General features: G+C 44.0%; 1 protein-coding gene across 1 annotated transcript in view; it reads right to left on the bottom strand.

The window, feature by feature from the left end:
• Positions 1-16,564, bottom strand: part of RELL1 (RELT like 1) — a 70,402-nt gene extending 53,838 nt beyond the window's left edge. Inside the window, exon 1 of the mRNA XM_039227050.1 lies at positions 16,378-16,564. Coding sequence (XP_039082981.1) covers positions 16,378-16,465 — 88 coding nt within the window. The 5' untranslated portion in view covers positions 16,466-16,564. The remainder of the gene's footprint in view (positions 1-16,377) is intronic.
• Between the last annotated feature and the right edge of the window lie 3,363 nt (positions 16,565-19,927).

Below are 19,927 nucleotides of genomic sequence, written 5' to 3' on the forward strand. Positions count from 1 at the left end.
AATAATAGCCACGTATTGATGCACACTTGCTACAAATACCGTTCCAAGAACTTTACAGGCATGAACTCATGTAACCCTTACAATAACCCTAGGAAGTAGGTACTTTTTGTTTCAACCCCATTTTACAGATATGAAAACTAGAGTACAGAGAGGTCAAATAACTTGCATCAGGTCACAGCAAGGTAGCAGATATAAGATTTAATCAAGGCAGCCTGGTTCCAGAACACCTTACTCTATGCGCTATGGCCACTGAAGTACCTGAAGTACGAGAGTTAACAGTTCTGATGTTCATGAGAGTTCCACAGCTCATCTCTAGTTAAGAGTCTTAAGTAGTAAAATCTATGGGTAATCATTTTTCATCTAATTCAATAATAAATCTAGAATGACAGAATGGTTTTTCCTAGTGAGCCAGTCATTGGGAAGGAATGATGCTTTTAAGTTATATTCTCTAGGTCAATCTACCTATGTTTTTGGGATTGAGTACTAATTAAAAAAATAAATCCTGCTATCACTTATGAGAAGCAAAATCAGAAAGCCATCGTGATCTGCATTTAACACTGTTATAATTGTTGATTACTCAGAAATCCAAAACCTTCCTTTGACTTCTAAAACAATAGAAATAATGGGGTGCCAGGTGCCTCAGACAGTTAAGCCTCCAACTCCAGCTCAGGTCATGAGCTCACAGTTTGTGAGTTTGAACTTTGCATCGGGTTCTGTGCTGGCAGCTCAGAGACTGGAGCCAGCTTCGGATTCTGTGTCGTCTCCCTCTCTCTCTGCCCCTCCCCCACTCACAATCTGTCTTTCTGTCTCTCTCTCAAAAATAAACATTAAAATTTTTTTTAAAAAACAATAGAAAGAATGTGTGTGAGGGGATCAAATTTGCCATATATACGTTTGCCTAAAATTATCTCAATTATAAATAAAATGTTTAGTGAAAAAAATAAACACAAAGCAGGATTTTGAGCTAATATTATCCGAGCTTTATTGAAGAAAAAGACAGCAAAATGATAAAACTAGTGATGTCTGTGTGGTAAGATTCTAAGTTATTTTAATTTTCTTTTTAGTGTTTTGTATCTTTTGCTGGTAGAACCTTGGAGTACTTTTTTCTTTTCCTAGTTGCATTTTCTAAAATGTCAGATGGTAATCACTGTAAGTTGTCTTTTTTAAACTACAGATAAAAGGTCAGTTAAGGAACTTCACTACTATTAGGTTGAATCATATGAAATTGTTGTCACTGTAGGTCAAAACCCAGTCAAATATTGGTAATTTCATATGGTTCAACCTAATAGTAATATTTATATGGTAGAGGTAAACCATAATATTGGAAATCCTTTACTAAGGAGACTACTTATAAATGCAATCCATAATATTTACATACTAGATATTTCTACAACTAGAGGCAGAGACAATGCACCACAAGAGAGGGGGTCAAAGAAAACCACAAAGTCATATAACTTCTACTTTATTACACTATAAAACATAACGTAAGCACACTGTGTTAGATAAGCACATAAGCAATAAGGCACTGGCCTGGTAATTTCTTTTCTTTCCCACTATTATTTTTTTATAAAATTTTTTAACTTTATCTATTTTGAGAAAGAGAGTAAGCACAATTGGGGTAGGAATACAGAGAGAGGGAGAGAGAATTCCAAGCAGGCTCCGCACTGCCAGCACAGAGCCCAATGCGGGGCTCAAACTCAGGAACCGTGAGATCAAGACTTGAGCCAAAATCAAGAATCAGAAGCTTAATCAACTTAGCCACCCAGGCACCCCTCCAGTATTATTTTTTAAATGCCTTTTGAATCCTTATCTAAAATATACCTCCAGGCATGTTTTAATATTATGAGTTGGTTTTTCCAAACAGGAAAGATTTGACTTTCATTTTTCCAACAAGCAATTCTCTATCACTAGCTGGGTGTCCTACAATTCAATTCAATTCTGATTCCACCCACATGGAGCTAAAGCAAACCCCACAAGCTTAAGGGTTCCGTCCTACAAGGCTGCCCCCACTTCGGCCACCGGCTGCAAATGGTGTCCCCAGGTTAACCAGTTATAAATTCAAGGTTTTTCATGATCTTCTCAGGTTCAACAATTTGCTAGAATAACCCACAGTACTCCAGAAAATGCTAATACTTAGGATTACAGTTCTATAAATAAAGGATAGGACTTAGAAGCGGCCAAATGAGAGAGATGCATAAGGAGAAGTATGGAGGAGGGTGCAGGGTGGTGTGCAACGAACTTCCACACTTTCTCCAGTCACACCACCCTCCCAGCACATCCATGAGTTCAGAGTTTTTATGGAAGTTTCTCACACAGGCATGACCATTGCTGATTAATTCAATTGCCAGCTCCTCTCCCCTTCCTGAGGTGAAAGGAAGGGACTGAAAGTTCCAACCCTCTAATCTGGTAGTGGGTTCTTCTGGCAACCAGCCCCCATCCGGAAGCTACCTAGGGGCCTACCAGGAGCCATTTATTAGCATAAACTCAAGTAAGGGCTAAAGGGCTTATTATGAATAAAAGTCACTCCTAACTCTCAAAAAATTCTAAGGATTTTAGGAGTTCTGTGCCAGGAACCGGGGACAAAGACCAAATACACGTATTATTTATTATTCCACGTTGACTCCAAGTCTAGAGTCCTTACTCATTTATATATCAAGATGCAGCAGTAAACAGTGTGAAAAAGATCAACTATTTTGTCAATTCAAGCAAAAGAATTCTCTTTGTCTTCCCCCTTCCCACTCCCACCCAGGAACAAAGCTAAGTCACACCACGTCTACCACCTATGTAACTACTATTTCCATAATATGTACTCACCTATTGTACGTTAGTACTTTCAAGTAGATTATTTTCCTGTCCCAAAATCAATTTGGCCACATTACTATAAAAAAAAATCAAGGGACGTAAGAAAACGGACTTGCCAGAAATGACGGAGAGGAAGCCCTTAGCCGAGCAGGGTTTCATAAATCACCCCAGTGCTGATCTGCATGTTTTATTTAAAGAGACTGCTCTATACATTGATGAGCCAACACTGCCCTCCTGACCTGGAGAGAAAACAATGAGAACTTGACCAAACAATAGGGGGAAAGAAACAGAAATCACAACAGCCTTCTGAAAATAATTGCTTAATGATGAAGAATTCAGAAGTTAAGCTGATTTGTATAATTTCTGAGGCTTTACTCTTAACATAAGACAAATACAAAACTAGCTAGCTTTTACCATTAATGAACACTTCCTGGCCTTCAGCCATCAAGACTGTACACTGCACTCGCTTTATGGTTCCAATTTCCCACGCACCTCAAACTTAGAAAAATTGTTTCTGTGTGTCATATGTATTATATTAAACCTATACACTACGTGCCATATTTCTATTACTTAGGGTCTGCGCTGACTTTTCCTTTCCTACCTCTATATCTTCACACAGGCTGTTCCTTTTGCTGGGCATGCCTCCCCTACACTCCCTTTAAGGTCTACTTACGCCAAGCCTCAGGCATGTTGAAGTCCTTTCCACCTCTCCCAACAGAAGGAAAGTCCCTCTTCTGTAATCCCACGCAGCACTTTGTAGTTCTTGGATTATACCAAACTCATTCTCCATTATTCTACAATGGTTTGCATTCATAGCTTATCGCTCCCTTCTCAATCACAAGTTTGGCGAGGGCAGAAACCAAGTTTGTTTTTCATTTTTCATACCTACATACAACAACTAATAGTATCAAAAATAAGGTCCTTGGTTTTTTAATGAATTGCAAGCTGGGAATACCTACATGTCTTACCTACAAAGACTATTAAGATGCAACTTGGCAATCAGGCATGTGAAAGAGATTTTACCCTCAAAACTCAGCTTCCGGGGGCACCTGGGTGGCTTATTCGGTTAAGCATCCAACTTTGGCTCAGGTCATGATCTCACGGTTCATTGGTTTGAGCCCTGCAATAGGCTCTGTGAGGACAGCTCAGAACCTGGAGCCTGCTTCAGATTCTGTGTCTCCTGCTGTCTGTCCCTCCCCCGCTCATATGTGATCTCTCTCTCTCTCAAAAATAAACATTAAAAAAAATTAAAAACCAAGCAAAACAAAATAAAAAGAACAACTCAGCTTCCTGGCTCAGTCACCTAGCTTCCAGCAATCTTAGTGCCTCTTTTTTCTACCCATGCTTGTTTTGTGTTTTGCCTTCAGGAGGGGAGGAGGAGGTTGGAAAGAATTGAGGAAGCAGCAAAGGAATTAAGGCTCTACAAGCATATAGCACAAACACGCAAAGAAAAATGAAGGAATGCCTGTTCATTAGCCATCTGCCACTTCACCAATGCCAGGAAATTCCGGGCTGCTGTTTTTATAATGTAGATAATTCACAGGATTGTGTTGGAGACTTCCAGCTATGAAGAGCTGCTAGAACATTTGAAAGTTAGTGTTCCCGAGTTATATGGTGAGACAGAAAGCCCAGTGAATTCTTGAAGCTTCCACCCCTTACAGGAATCTCAGAGAGCCACGTTATGTTTGTGCATAGGCACGGAGGAGGAAGGCATGTCACTGATATTGAAAAGGATTTTTTGTTTATTGTGGTTTTTTTTTTTAACTCTACCTATCATGTGACATTTTATGTACAGCTTCTTTATAAATCTTCAATCACTCAGCTAAACTTATCTGGCCAATTAAGAAGGCTAATGGCATAATTGTCTCATTTGTGTCTTTTTAGGAAACCAAAATCCATTTTCCTTAATATCTCCCTCGTGCCAAAACTTTTAAAAATTCATTTATAAACCTAATGACATGTAAAATTGAATTACTCTATTCAAAGATCCACTCTAAAAGCAAAAGGATGATTCCTAAAGAATTCCTTGGAAAACAGCCCATTTTTAGGGGCGCCTGGGTGCCTCCCTTGGTTGAGCATCCTATTTCAGCTCAGGTCATGACTTCACAGTTTGTGAGTTCAAGCCCCACGTCGGGCTCTGTGCTGACAGCTCAGAGCCTGGAACCCGCTTCGGATTCTGTGCCTCCTTCTCTCTGCTCTCCCCCACTCGTGCTCTCCCCCTATCAAAAATAAATAAACATTTAAAATGTTTTAAAAAACAGTCCTTTTTCCACTAAAAATAAAATTTAAATTCAATTTATGATGCATTTGTTTCCTCTTTAAGTAGAAGGACCTACAGTGAAAAAGTTAAAAAAAAAAAAAAGATTAAATATAAAACTTTCCTTTGGGGCACCTGGGTGGCTCAGTCGGTTGAGCATCTGACTTCGGCTCAGGTCATGATCTCCCGGTTTGTGGGTTTGAGCCCTGTGTCGGGCTCTGTGCTGACGGCCAGCTCAGAGCCTGGAGCCTATTTCAGATTCTGTATCTCCCTCTCTCTCTGACCCTCCCCTGTTCATGCTGTCTGTCTCTCTCTTAGAAAAAAATAAAAAACATTAAAAAAAAAAAAACCTTCCTTTTACTGTGGTGCTGAGCATGCAGGACATGCAATTTCACATAAAGACAAAGGACATTTGAGAACAAGGGACACCCATCTAGCTGTGGTTTCTCCCCATCTGTGACGTTAGTGAGAGGGACATCTCACTTCTCTTCATCTCAGCGGTTCCTCAGTAAATCTCAGATTTACTCATCTCTACGAAACAGAGACTACGGCAGCCGCTCCTCAGACTGGATGCAAGAATCTGATCAAGCAGTGAAATATAGGAGCCTGTCTTCCATGCTCCAGGCGCACGAGTCAGACACACACCATGAAAAAAACTGCTTACAATTTAATGTTCAGTAACATGGAATGGATGCAACATGCGCTCATGGACTCCAGGTGTCTACTGATGGGACAGAAAATCAGTGCGAAAACCCAGGAAAGGTTTCTGAGGAGTGTGCTCCTGACCTCAGCTTGAAGGACAGGTGGAGAACAGGATATGGAGAGTGCACGAAGGGGGGGGCGGGGGGAGGATATCCTGGTGGAGAGAAACACAGGCCCCTGGTTCTTCCACCTCTTATCTCCCCGCTCACATGTGATACTCCGGCAGCATCACCTGGGAAATGTGCTGGGAAAGCAAATTCTCCAGTTCCTTCCCACATCTAAGGCCTCACACACTCCAGGTTGGGGGGGGGGGGGGGGGGGGGGGGGGGGGGGAGGCAGTGACCCATCTGTGTTTGAACCAGACCTCTCACCCCATCTCTTCTGTGACCACTAGTTCTCTTCACCTCACTAATGCTGACATTTTTTTAAAATTTTTTTAATGTTTTATTTATTTCTGAGAGAGAGGGAGAGAGAGACAGCATGAGCGGGGAGGGTCAGAGAGAGAGGGAGATACAGAATCTGAAACCGGCTCCAGGCTCTGAGCTGGCAGTCAGCACAGAGCCCGACGTGGGGCTCAAACCCACAAACTGTGAGATCATGAACTGAGCCGAAGTCAGACGCTCGACCGACTGAGCCACCCAGGTGCCCCTAATGCCGACATTTTTACAAGTATAAGCTTAAGCTTCATTTCCTCTATAAAGTCTTGCTCAACCTGTGCTGGATTCTTGTCCCACACCCAGCCCCAGGTTAGGCACTCAGGCTGGTGCCATACTATCTAAGGACACTTTATCGTGATTGCCTGTTTCATCATCTTTCCTGATAAGCTGCTAGCCCCAGACAGGCGCTGACTGAGCCTATTTTGTTCACATCACTTCATCCTTAGTTCCTCCTGAACGGGAAGGTCCTTGACTAACATTTCCTGAATTAATAAACATATCAGAGAATGAACTCGTGAAACAAAGGTATAAAGGAAAGATATAAAGTATTATGGAACATGATGGATACACATTAATAGATGCATTTGAAGTACTGGGTGTAGAAACACAACTGAGTTTAGTTTACCTTTGAAAAGAGTTTCATGAATGGATTAGGGTTTTGAAAGCTTTCACTCTGAAAATTTTCACTAACACTTCCAAACATATCAATGTCCTACCATACTCACCTGATAAAGCAGTACTTGATTACTTTTATTGTCATTCTTTTTTTTCCTCAGTGACCAGATTTTTCCACCTCAGGTTTTTGGAACAATATGGCCCATTGAGGCTGACAGACAAAACAGCCTCTTATTAATTCAAGAAGGGACGGAGACAGGAGACGACTGCTAATATTTGTGGGTGAATATTGGAAAGCCTAACCCTTCACTTTATTGTAAACAAAAAGCCATGGGCCGAGTCAGAACACCTGGATTCCAACCCTGTCTTTCTTCCTTCCAGGATTTAAGTACCTGCTCTGTCCTGTGCTTGGATCTCAGCCATGGACAGTGACCAAGACACATACACAGGCCGTCCCCTCACCAGACCTAATGGTCTGCCCCTCTAGTACGGGCTATGGCTCTTCCTGACTCCCACGGGCCACTGAACCTCTCAGGGCTCAGTTTCCCTATCTGCAATGAGAAGGAGTTCATTACAAGATGACCACCAAAGTCCCCTCTGACTCTAAGCTTGTACAACTAAGAACACCACAACCACTTCACAAGTCAGTTAGCCACGTCATGCTTCTCACGTCCTGCTCCCCCAGATCAAGAGAGTTGGGAAACCAGAATCTGGAGCATGAGGACCAAGGTAAAATGTGGACCAAGGAGCCTTCCCAGAAGCAGCAAAGCTGGGGCCACTTTAATGGAGAGCCAGCTCTAACGCCATGTAAAGAGTCCTAGGCTGAGTAAAGAACCCTCTTTAGCCCTAGCTAGGCCAACTGCTAAATAAGCTTTGAGGAGATGGTCAAGGTCCCTTCCAGCCCTAATGCTACAGGATTCTACCTTCTCATTCCAATATGTTTTTCCCAGCACTACCTAGCAACAATTCTATTCTGAGACTATTTACCCCATAGAGCATCAGATCCCACAAGTTAAGGGCTCACTCTTACAAATGCCCCTCCCCCCCATGTTGGATGCCAATTCCAAGTCCAGGTTCTCACCTTGTGCTTCTAACCCACAGACTATAAATCAGAGGTTCCCACACCCCCCTGCTTGGATGTGATTAATCTGCTAAAGCAGCTCACAACACTAAGAGAAATGTTTTACTTACTAGATCACCAGTTTATTATAAAAGATATAACTCAGGGGGGCACCTGGGTGGCTCAGTCGGTTAAGCACCGGACTTCAGCTCAGGTCATGATCTCACGGGTTCGTGGGTTTGAGCCCCGCGTTGGGCTCTGTGCTGACAGCTCGGAGCCTGGAGCCTGATTTGGATTCTGTGTCTCCCTCTCTCTCTGCCCCTCCGCTACTCATACTCTGTCTCACTCTGTCTCTCAAAAAAAAATAAATGTAAAAAAAAAAAAAAAAAGATATAACTCAGGAACAACCTGATAGGAGAGATGCCTACGGTAGGTATAGAGAAAGGGTGAGGGGCTCCCATGTCCTCTGGGTGTGCTATTCTCCACATATCTCCAGGCCGTTCACAAACCCAGAAGTTCATTAAGTTTTGTTCAAAAGTTTTGGGTTTTGTTGTTGTTAAGGTTTATCTATTTATTTTGAGATAAAAGGAGAGAGATGGAGGCGGGGGAAGGGGAGAGAGAGGAAATCCCAAGCAGGCTCTGTGCTGTCAGTGCAGAGCCCAATGTGGGGCTTGAACTCCTAAACAGTGAGATCATGACCTGAACCAAGATCAAGAGTCAGACCCTTTTTTTTTTCTGAGAGAGAGAGAGAGAGAGAGAGAGAGAGAGAGAAAGACAGTGTGTGCAGGACAGGGCCAGAGAGAGAGGGAGACACAGAATCCAAAACAGCCTCCAGGCTCTGAGCTGGCTGTCAGCACAGAGCCCGACGCAGAGCTCGAACCCATGAACCATGAGATCACAACCTGAGCTGAAGTTGGACATCCAACCGACTGAGCCACCCAGGCACCCCAAGAGTCAGACTCTTAATCGACTAAGCCAACCAGGCACCCCCAAAGTTTTTTAAGGTATTTAATCAGAAGCTTTCCACCTAACACTTCTCCTTCCCAGAGGTTGCGGGGTGAGGCTGTAAATTCCAATCCTCTAAACACATGGCCTTTCAGATGACCAGCCCCATCCTCAGGCTATCTAGAGTAACACCCTAAGTCACCTCCAGAGCATTTGCTCCAAGGGGCTTCTAATGAATGACAAAAGACATTCCTACTACTCAGGAACTCCTAAGGGTTTGAGGAGCTTTGTGCCGGGAACTGGGGGCAAAGACTAAATATATTTATTTACCCATATCCATGGGGCACCTGGGTGACTCAATCAATTAACTGTCCAACTCTTGATTTTGGCTCAGGTCATCATCTCACGGTTCATGGTTTCTTTCCTTTTTTCTTTCTCTCTTTCCTTGCCTAATTTTTGTAGCTAAGGGCTCCTCCCCACATCTCCCCTGCATCCCAAGAGAACTCCCTTCCAAGCCCACTGGCCCTTACTCCTCCTCCCCTGGGGCCTCAGGCACTGCCCCACCCCTGCTATTACACAACCAGCCTGGCAGGAGCTGAGGAGCTAGGAGTTAGGAGATGCCTCAGGCAATGGCAGAGGCCCTGAATGGTAAATTCTGTAGCACTTGGAAACTGTCCCACCTGACAGCTGTAATGGGTTGGTATTTGGTTCAGGACAAAACAATAATAATATACTTTTTTAGTATTTACTATGTGCCAAACACTGCCCCATGAACTCTCCTGTTTTAGCTCATATAATTGTCACAGCAAACCCATGACGCAACTCCGCCATATTGTCTCCATAATACAGACAGGGAAAGTGGTTCCAAGATTTCTTTCCAGGAGCACAATGGCACTTTACTTAATGGCTGGAATGCATATGCACTGGAATGGGGTGGGAGAGTAGAGCCGGTACCTGTTTAGAATCCTAAACTGAGCAAAGACAGGAAGGTAGAGGCCTTGGGGTATTGCAAAGGAGCAACAGAAAACCAGTTCCCCTGAGTTCAACAGAGTTTGGCAAGAGGATTTTCAAGGTGAGATGACTGGCACAGGATGGCATAGAAACAGTTTTGCCTGGGGTGTCTGCCACTCTATCCACCCGTCCCTCCCCAAAAAGTCCCCTGGGCGGATTCTGGGTTTTTTTCTCCATTACAAAGAGATTCATGTGGGGCGCCTGGGTGGCTCAGTTGGTTGAGCATCCGACTTCAGCTCAGATCAGGATCTCTTGGTTTGTGAGTTCAGGCCCCACATTGAGCTCTCTGCTCTCAGCTCAGAGTCTGGAGCCTGCTTTGGATTCTGTGTCTCCTGCTCTGTCTGCCTCTCTCCCATTTGTGCTCTGTCTCTCTCTCTCAAAAATAAATAAACAATAAAAAAAATTTTTTAAAAACAAAAAACCAGGGGCGCCTGGGTGGCTTAGTCGGTTAAGCGTCCGACTTTCGCTTAGGTCATGATCCCCCGGTTCATGGGTTCGAGCCCCGCGTCGGGCTCTGTGCTGACTGCCAGCTCAGAGCCTGGAGCCTGTTTCAGTCTGTGTCTCCCTCTCTCTCTGACCCTCCTCTGCTCACGCTGTCTCTCTCTCTCTCCTAGAAATAAATAAAACATTAAAAAAAATTTAAAAAAATAAAAAAAATAAAAAAAATAAAAACAAAAAACCAAAACCAAACAAAAACAAAGAGATCCATGTCCATAACTGGCAGAGGAGAGTAGAGGAGAAATTGAGACCAACTTTTCCATAAAGTTCCCATTATAATGGGCATCCACGCCCAAAGCCACCTAGAAGAAACAAAACCTCAGCTTTTCCCAGGTATCTTTATTTTACTAGATTCCATACCAAAGAAATGTTTCTTTTTGTGAAGTGCCACTCATTTGAGAAGTTATTTTTCTCCGCAGGATATTTGACTTTTTTAGGCAGTTTTCCATGTGGCTGCCCACAGACAAGAACAAATGAGTCGTGGAGAAAGAAATGTAGGACCATGATCCTTTATCTGGAAACCCGGAGGTCAGGTGTGCCTCAAAATTCAGACCTTGTGATTCTAGAAAGGTAATGCAATGCATTTAGCACACATTATGTACATTCAGAAATCAATTCATTGAGATGACTGCAGCAAAATTTAGCAATCTTCAAACCAAGTGAGATAAATACATGCTATATAGAATCTCACAGTGCTTCGGGTTAGGTTTTTACCACCAATGGAGTATGCAAAAAAGCCTCAAAAGATGTCTGGTTTTCAGAGCTTTTCAGACCTCAGAATTGTCCAAAAAGGATTACAGCCATGTGCAAATGGCTCAAATAGTAGAAGAAATAGCCAACCTACCAGTAACCAGATGTACGAATTAAAGCAATCAAGGTGCCAATATTTGCCTTACAAATTAGCAAATGTGTTTTGCAGAGAAAATGCCAACAGTGTGAAACATGAGTCCTTCCCCCACTGCTGGGAAAAGTCAACTGGGACAATCTTCAGATGACTAATCCTGGGGTCACCAATGGCCTCAAAAACATGAATACTTTTGACCCCAACACTGCCTTTCCAAGAATCCATTTTCTGTGGAAAAGCTTTACACATAGATATTCACTGAAACAATTCATTTGAAAATTCAAATTCGTTTAACAATAGTTAGCAACAACTGAAATCTTCTAAAATGGAGGCACACTGAGGTAAAAATCAGTGAATCCATATAATAAACTATTATGCAGCTATTTTTTGAGTAGGTAGGGAAATGAGAAACCTTCACGTATAACATTAAATGAAAAATGCAGGATACAAAATTATACATGCATTACGATCTTATCCAATTGAAAAATAGGGAGAGGTCTAGAAGGAAATACACTAAGTGGCAAGTACCTTGGAGCAATGAGATCAAAAGGTGATTCTTTTCCCTTCCCTCCAAACTTTAAATACTTGGGAGAATTTTCTAAAAGTACCAGGAGCACTGTATTATAGCTAAACAGAAACGGGAAAAGAAGGCCTGTCTACCTAAACTCCCAGTCAACAGCAGCAAATTCATGAATCTGAGGTGTTGTCGCTCTGGGCTTTCATAAATGTACAATGAACCTATCTTTGCAAAACCATCACTACTTCCAGAATGAAAACCTAACAGTACATGTGGTCTACACTTATTAGATAATTTGCTTGACATCATAAGATCAGCCTAATGGGCACTTTGGGGAAGAAACACAGAAAAAAAATTGTACATAGGACAAAAGAGATATGCCACTTTGTTGTTTGCAAAGACTTTTCAGAGACAACAGCTCATTTGATCCTCACCTGCAGCCAGTAAGGCAGACAAAGATAGGAGCTGACACATACCCATTTTACAGGTAAGAACATGGAGGCATAGGGGCGCCTGGGTGGCTTAGTCGGTTAAGCATCCGACTTTCGCTTAGGTCATGATCCCACAGTTCGTGGGTTCGAGCCCCGCGTCGGGCTCTGTGCTGACTGCCAGCTCAGAGCCTGGAGCCTGTTTCAGTCTGTGACTCCCTCTCTCTCTGACCCTCCCCTGCTCACGCTGTCTCTCTCTCTCTCCTAGAAATAAATAAAACATTAAAAAAAATTTAAAAAAAAAGAACATGGAGGCATAGACAGCCACACCCGCCAGAGTGCCAGAGGCCATTCCTGACTTCATTTCCAGGGCTGTCTTAGAGACTGGGGCTCTTTCTATGGTATCTTGCCATTACCCTATTACTTAGTGACTCTTTATAAATATCTTAGAATAAGAAAGAAATTTCTCACTTGAAAGAAAGAAAAGAAAGAAATGATTTACTAATAATAAGAAGAGGCTTCAGGGGTGCCTGCATGGGTCAGTCGGTTAGGTATCCAACTTCAGCTCAGGTCGTGACCTCACAGTTCGTGGGTTTGAGCCCCACGTCAGGCTCTGTGCTGACAGCTCAGAGCCTGGTGCCTGCTTCGGATTCTGTGTCTCCCTCTCTCTGACCCTCCCCTGCTCACGTGGTCTCTCTCTCTCTCTCTCTCTCTCTCAGAAATAAATAAAACATTAAAAAAAATTTTTTTAAAGAGAGAAGCTTCAGAATTAAATAGATCGGACTCAAGGTCAAAATCTAGCTCATATACTTCAGTGACTTTTTCAGGTTAACTACTCAGATACTCAATTTTCTCATCTATAAATACAGGAATAAAATTACACAGCTGACAATGGGTTGTAAAAATTAAATGATCTTAGTACTTAGACCAGAGCCTGACACAATACAGGTATAACAAACACCACATTCCTTCCTCCAAAGAAGAGGGAAGCCTCTCCAATGAACCAACTCCAAATTCCAATTTTAGTCCTTATTGGCACACCAGACTCATTATCTGCCAGCTCTCAGGAGCCCACCAAATCTTTACCAAGTACTGAAGTGCTCCCTAATATAATTAGAAACCACTCAACATAATACTTTTAACCAGTGACAGTTTAAATCATTTTTATCAGTTTTAAATAGTTTCTCTTTTGTCCTAATATGTAAGTAAACTTCAACATCAGAGCCGAATTCTTGAAAAAGTAACAATGAAATTTTTGTTTCTATTGCCTGGGGCTTTGGCCTGTCTCATTTGAATTCAACGACTAAAACTCCCAAATCATCTGTTTGATTAATTTCTTCTAGCAGGGTAAAGGCAGGCACTTCTCAAATTTTTCATTTCCTCTCTAAATTAGATTTGGGCATGGAAACCCACACTCCAAGAATGCTTTCTCAAAACAGTCTGTCCGCTAATTACTTATTATGTGGATATACAGCTCAGTAGCTACCTGGCCAAAGAAGAACACAGAATTTAATAAAGCTTATCTTTAGCATCAAATGAAGAGTCAGGAGGCTGGATGGAAGCCCACAAAACCCAAGGAGAATGCCCTTCTCATTTCACCAGCCCCTGAACCTTTTCCACCCACTCCTTACTAGAAGGCCATGCCCATTATCTGGTAGAGAAACTAATATGCCAAAAGGGTGGGTAACCAGAGACCTTAAGGACATAAATAAGCCAAGATGTGGAAAATCATCCCTTCTGGTGTTTGTGGTATATAGTTTCAAATGCTGCTTCTAAGAGACAGAAGTTTAATGAGATTCTTCTACAAGACAAGAGAGAAAGAGACATTGTCACTACCCACTGTGAAGTTATCCATCCTTCTTTTCTCTGCTTCCCAATTTCTCCTAACCACATGCTTACAATTTTAGGATGTCCTACACTCCCTATCTTATAATCTCAACAACACTGCTGAGGTTGATTTCTGTTCTATTTTCTCTCTGGGACAAGTGGGGGAGAGTAGACAGAATCAACTTTGGAACCAAGCAGGCTAGAATCTTTATATCAAATATTCATATAAGGATATATACACAAACACCTCCTAGTGGTTCCGCTTCTCTAACTGAATGCTGATATAACAATTATGTGACTGAACCAATTATTTAAATGCTCTGGGCCTCAGTGACCTCACCATAAATAAGAATTTCACAGGGCTAAGAGAAATAAGTATGCAAAATGCATATGAAGTGCCTGACTCAAAGCTTGCCATATAGCAAGCACTCAACATTACTTCCTATCTCTTTCTCCCTACCTTGCTAAAACATTCCCTACAAACATGAATACTGCCTTAGATCCCAAGAGGACCAGATGTTACCTGGTCAGGGCATCTTTCCTTCATACAGGCCTCAAGTCACACTGGCACTTTGGTACTCTGTACTCTTTCCTTTTTAGATATTTCATTCTTCTTTTTTTTTTTAATTTTTTAAATGTTTATTTATTTTAAGAGAGAAAGAGAGAGAGAGTACAAGCAGAGGAAGGGCAGAGAGAGAGAGAGAGAGAGGGAGACACAGAATCCGAAGCAGGCTCCAGGCTCTGAGCTGTCAGCACAGAGCCTGACATGGGGCTCAAACTCACGGACCAGGAGATCATGACCTGAGCCAAAGACAGAAATGCTTAAATAACTGAGCCACCCAGGCTCCCTTAGATATTTCATTCTTCTTAAATATTAAACTTCCATCAAAAAGGTTGCTACACAATTAGATGAGACTTTTTTTTTTCATCACATTCCATACCTGAGAGCTGAGTGTTGCTCAGACATCCACTGAAACACAAACTTACTCCAGGAGTAGACTTCCCCTGCTGATGCCTAATTATGTGCATCCATGCTGAATTTTTAACAATTTTAGTCCCAGTTTAAGCTATTCAAATTCTAGGCCAACTGACTCTACCTCTTTAAGTTCTGTCCACAACCCCAAGTCCAATTTGAACCTGATTATGCACCTATTTGTCTCAGCAATGAAATGCAGGGTGAAAACCAAAATCTCCCATCCAATAATACATGTCACTAGCTGTCATTTCCCGGGGGAGAGGGGGTGGGGGGGAATGACTGAAGGAAATATAAGTCTGCTAATAAAGGCTCAGGAGACATCTTCTCCGGCCCGTTCCCTTCTGAACATGTTCTGTGTTCTACAAAAAAGTGAAGACCAAAGTGATAACCCAGTTTAGAAGCTGGAATTGATTGAATCTTCTTGGGAGTAAATAGCAGTGTACGTGTTTTTGTGGAGGAGAGATAGTCACAGTTGGAAGGCTTCCAGATGCTTATTATTTGGACGTGAAGAGGAGCTGCTCAAGCTTGGAAGAGCTTGCTGACGTAAGATTCCAGGCTGCGGTAACCCCAAACGGCCACGGAGGTATATATTTATTAGTATTTTTTTAACTGCTGCTGTAAAGTGACAATTAAGAGGGAAAACGGTGGCAAGGGATCCCTGGGGTCTATAGCCATAAAAACAAGAGTGGGAGACCTGACTTCCCTAAAAGTTACACCTCCTCATAGATTTCCATTAAACCCCCCCTGGTCCAAATTCATCACTGAGGACACACCTTACGGTCTCTGCTGGTGGCTTCCTGCTCTGACCACAGAAGGTTCCTTTTGTGGTGACAGGAATTGACTCAAAGAAGAAAAGAAAAAAAAAAGTAAGTTTACAAACGAGCCTTCCGTTTTTCCAAGACTGATTTGTCCAGGATGTGTGGGGAAGACATCTGAAATCCCCAACCTGTTACAAGAATCCATCAACCACTAAAATCCAGGAACTTGGAAAGGAAAGAAATGGAACTCCCCAAGGTCTTAAAATATAAAACAAAGGGGGGGGGGGCGGGAGGCGACGACAGCGCACCCGGCACCCTGTGTCACGATCTTCCGCTCACGGGGCCTTTGAGGACAAGCGCGCAAGGAAAGGGGTCCGCGGGTCTCCAAAGTGCTCAGCCCGGCCGGAAGCGAAGCGTACCCGAAGAAGCCAGCTCCCTCCACCCGGGACAGCTCAGAGGGGCGCCCCAGGGGTAACAGGTCCTCAGAGGAGCCCGCGAGAGGAGAGAAGGCGGGAAGGGAGGGACGGGAGTCCTCGCCTCGCGCCGCACCCGGCCCGGGCCACCCTCCAACAGCCAGATGTTCTGTGTCGGGATCCCGGGGCTGCGCCAGGGCGACGGCAGCTCCGGGCGCTGCCGGGCTGCCGTCCGGACCACTCGCCTCCTCCTCCCGAGCGCCCCCAGGCCCCAAAGGGGCACTCACCCGGGGCTATTAGCGGCGAACTCACGGCGCCTCCCACGAAGACAGCGGCGGCCAGGACCGCGGACCCCAGGAGTCCCCGTGGGGCCATCACCGCGTTCCTTCGCCCTTCTTCCCCGGAGCGCCGCGTCCGGGGCTCCTGCAGGCAGTGCAGCCTGAGAGCCGGCGGCTGACAGGATAGCAGGACTCTGCCCCCGCGCGCTGTAAGCCCCGCCCCGTCAAGGGCCCTCCTCTCCGGCCCCGCCCACCCGGCTCGGCCGGGCCTCACCCAGCCAAACCCGGGGCTCCGCCCTGGTCCCCGCCCACTGCAGCCTGGCCCCGCCTCTACCCGCGGTGCCTGCTTCCTCTCTACGTTCGACCGCGGCCTGGGCCGCCGGGATTTAGGCTGTGACCCCGCCCCTCCTTCCCCGCCCACCAGTGCTCGACCACGCCTCCCTCCGGCGGCCCCGGTCACGCCTACCTCTTCCTGGTTCCAGCCTCTTCTCGCCGCGCCCGCCCGCTGCGTTTCCGAGCCTGGCTTCAGCGCAGATGCAGGGATTGAGCGGGAGCCGGGGGAGGGGGCACGGTCTCCGCGGCTCAACCTCCCCGACACAATCAGCAGGAGGGCACGGGAAGAGGAAGGAGAGCTGGACGGGAAGCTCTAGACGGACTGACTTGGCCATCTTCGAAATGGGCGCGATCTTAATTCTTTGTTGGCATTTCTGTCCAACTGGCATTCACCTCCGTGACTGGTCCGGAGAGGGGCGCTGCGCTGTACGTGAAGTTCCACTGTTTGAAAATTGAGAAAAGGCCAATCATTTAAATTGCCTCCTGTCTCTGCTTCCATTTAAGCAGCTTCTACATACCTCTACATGCCTGCAGGAACAAATTGCTTTTTTTTTTTTAACCGTGTGCCCACATTGCACTTTTTGCAAATACTTCTCACAAAACAGCTCTTTAAGTGCCTGGTCACTTATGATCTTATATGCTCACTTCAGCTCTGTGAGGCGAGTAGTATCCTCATGTCACAGGCCGTTGAGCAAACCCACAGGCCACTGTGATAAACTGGAATTAACTTGTCTTCATTGTGTTTGCTCGCTGCTGTGCCCTCAGTGCCCAGCTCAACGGCAGCACGTGCTAAGAGATCAGAAGTGGTTTTGAAATTGAATCATCACATCGCATAGTGAAGAGTAGTTCCCTCTTCACTGCACTTTAGAGACTCCTGAAGCGAGGTGGTCAGCCCTTCAGCATTGCCCAAGATCACAGACATCACGAGACAGGGGAGGGCTGGGGCTTTTCACAGAATGAGCCTCTTCCTTGCCTTGACTATCATCCTCCAATTTTCAGAAAAGGACTTTTTATCTTCTTGAGTCCTCGAAACAGTCTGCTATCGACTCTTACAAATATTGGCACTGGTGCTGGGAATCCCCAGCAACAGAAGCTCGGGCCACACTACAGATAGCTGGAGCCGACGGATGGGAGCCAAGGGCAGGCTCTGTGTGTCCTGCACACAGTTGGCAACATATCCTGCAGTCTGGCAGGTGAAGCACCTTTATACTACCATAAAAGCTGAGAATGACTACAGATGAAGAAGTTCCAGGTAGGTTTCTAACTAAAAAGAAGAGAGTCCTAAAGCCTGGAAATTAAACTGTAAACTATCAGTTGTAGCCAGAAACAGCTGTATACTATGCATAGCCTAGTGCAAAATGAAAATTCAGGGCCCTTTGTTCAAAAATTAAGAATTTCAAGATTGCAGGGCACCTGAGTGGCTCAGTAGGTTAAGCCTCCAACTCTTGATTTCAGTTCAGGTCATGATCTCATGGTTTGTGAGATCCAGCCCCACCCTGGGCTCTGCATGGACATTAAGAAGCCTGCCTGGGATTCTCTATCTCCCTCTCTCACTGCCTCCTTTCGCCTCATGCTCTCTCTCAAAATAAATAAATAAGCATTAAAAAAAACAATTTTACAAATAACAGAGCATTAAATCAATTATGAAGCCCTTCTAAGCATGCAGACCTGTGTAAAGGCCATACATCCATAAAGCCAGCTCTGGTTTTGGCACTTAGAATGCAGCAAAATGCTTGAACCAAGATATCTATGCAAAATGCAAAACATCATTTGAAGGGCACCTGGGTGTCTCAGTTGGTTAAATGTATGACTTCGGCTCAGGTCATGATCTTGCAGTTTGTGAGTTCAAGCCCCGCGTTGAGCTCTGTGTTGACAGTTCGAGCCTGGAGTCTGCTTCAAATTCTGTGTCTCCCTCTCTCTCTGCTCCTCCTCTACTTATGTTTTGTCTATGTCTCTCTCTCTCTCTCTCTCAAAAATGAATAAACGTTTAAAAATGTTTAAATAAAAAGACAGGACCATTTTTAAAGTAAACTCTATACCCTGCTTGAGGCTTGAACCCACAACCCCAAGATCAAGAGTTGCATGCTCCACCAACTGAGCCACCCAGGCGCCCCAAGATGAAACCATTTTAAGCAACATATTTGAATTGGATATCTGCTCATGGCTCTCCAGAAATAAAAATACACCACTGAAATTAAAGCTAGATAAAACCTTAGTAACCATCTACTAAGCCCCTTACTTTAGAGATGAGAGGTAGTTAAGTGACTTGCAATACCTCATACCTCGTATGAGCCAGGGTTGGGAACTAAGGCTCTCAAATTTCCCTTCTTAGACTTCTTTGTAACACTTAGCTGCTTGACAGTCTCAAAAGATACCTTACTGTCACATAATTGAATATATGTGCATTTGCACATCTCATTAAAGGTAGGAAGGGAAGGAGAAAGGGATGAAGGGGGGAGGGAGAAAGGAAGCTTAAATTATTCTCTAGGTACACTACAGATTTGCTTGCACAATTTAAAAAGCCCTACAATCACACATCTAAAAGCCATCGCTTGTTTTATTTTAGACGTGAAGACTCCAATATGATGGAAGTTCCCTTTCATATTAGGAAGGGGATGTCACATTTCTTCTGAGGAACTAAAAATTGGCACCATGAAACTAAGTGATCTTCCCATTTTTTTTTTTCAGAAATAAATTAAAAGATAGGTAGAAATAGTTATAGCAATAGCATTCATTAATTCATCCCTTAGATTTAGCCCTATCCCATGCAGAGCACATTTCCTGTGTTCCTTCACCAAATCCTCACAACTTTCTATTTGGGGGAGTGTTGTTACTGACCTTCCCTTCAAAGCTGAGAAGACTAGAATTTGAGGATTAAGGAATTTAGCCAAGTCACACAGCCGCTCCATGATATTGCTGGGATTCAAATCAGGGTCAGCTCATGCAGGCCTGCACTTGAACTTCTGCCTATACTACTCTGCCTCTGAAATGCAGATTAGTAGCCAAGCCGCTCTCCTTTTCCAATATGAAGTCTTATTCTGTCCTTGCATGCATACTGTAGCCTTCTTGAACTCTGTGTCAACAATTACATGCTTTTTTCTTCAAGGAGGATATTTGTTTACGGGGATAGGTTATAAACAAGAGTTTGGAGGAATCAAATTTACAACCTTATGCAATGCACTGTCCTGTTTTTTGTTGGTTTTTGTGTTGTTTTGTTCCCAGTGTC

Source organism: Hyaena hyaena, unplaced genomic scaffold (assembly GCF_003009895.1).
Source record: "Hyaena hyaena isolate Hyena2069 unplaced genomic scaffold, ASM300989v1 scaffold_24, whole genome shotgun sequence".
NCBI classification, from domain to species: Eukaryota; Metazoa; Chordata; class Mammalia; order Carnivora; family Hyaenidae; genus Hyaena; species Hyaena hyaena.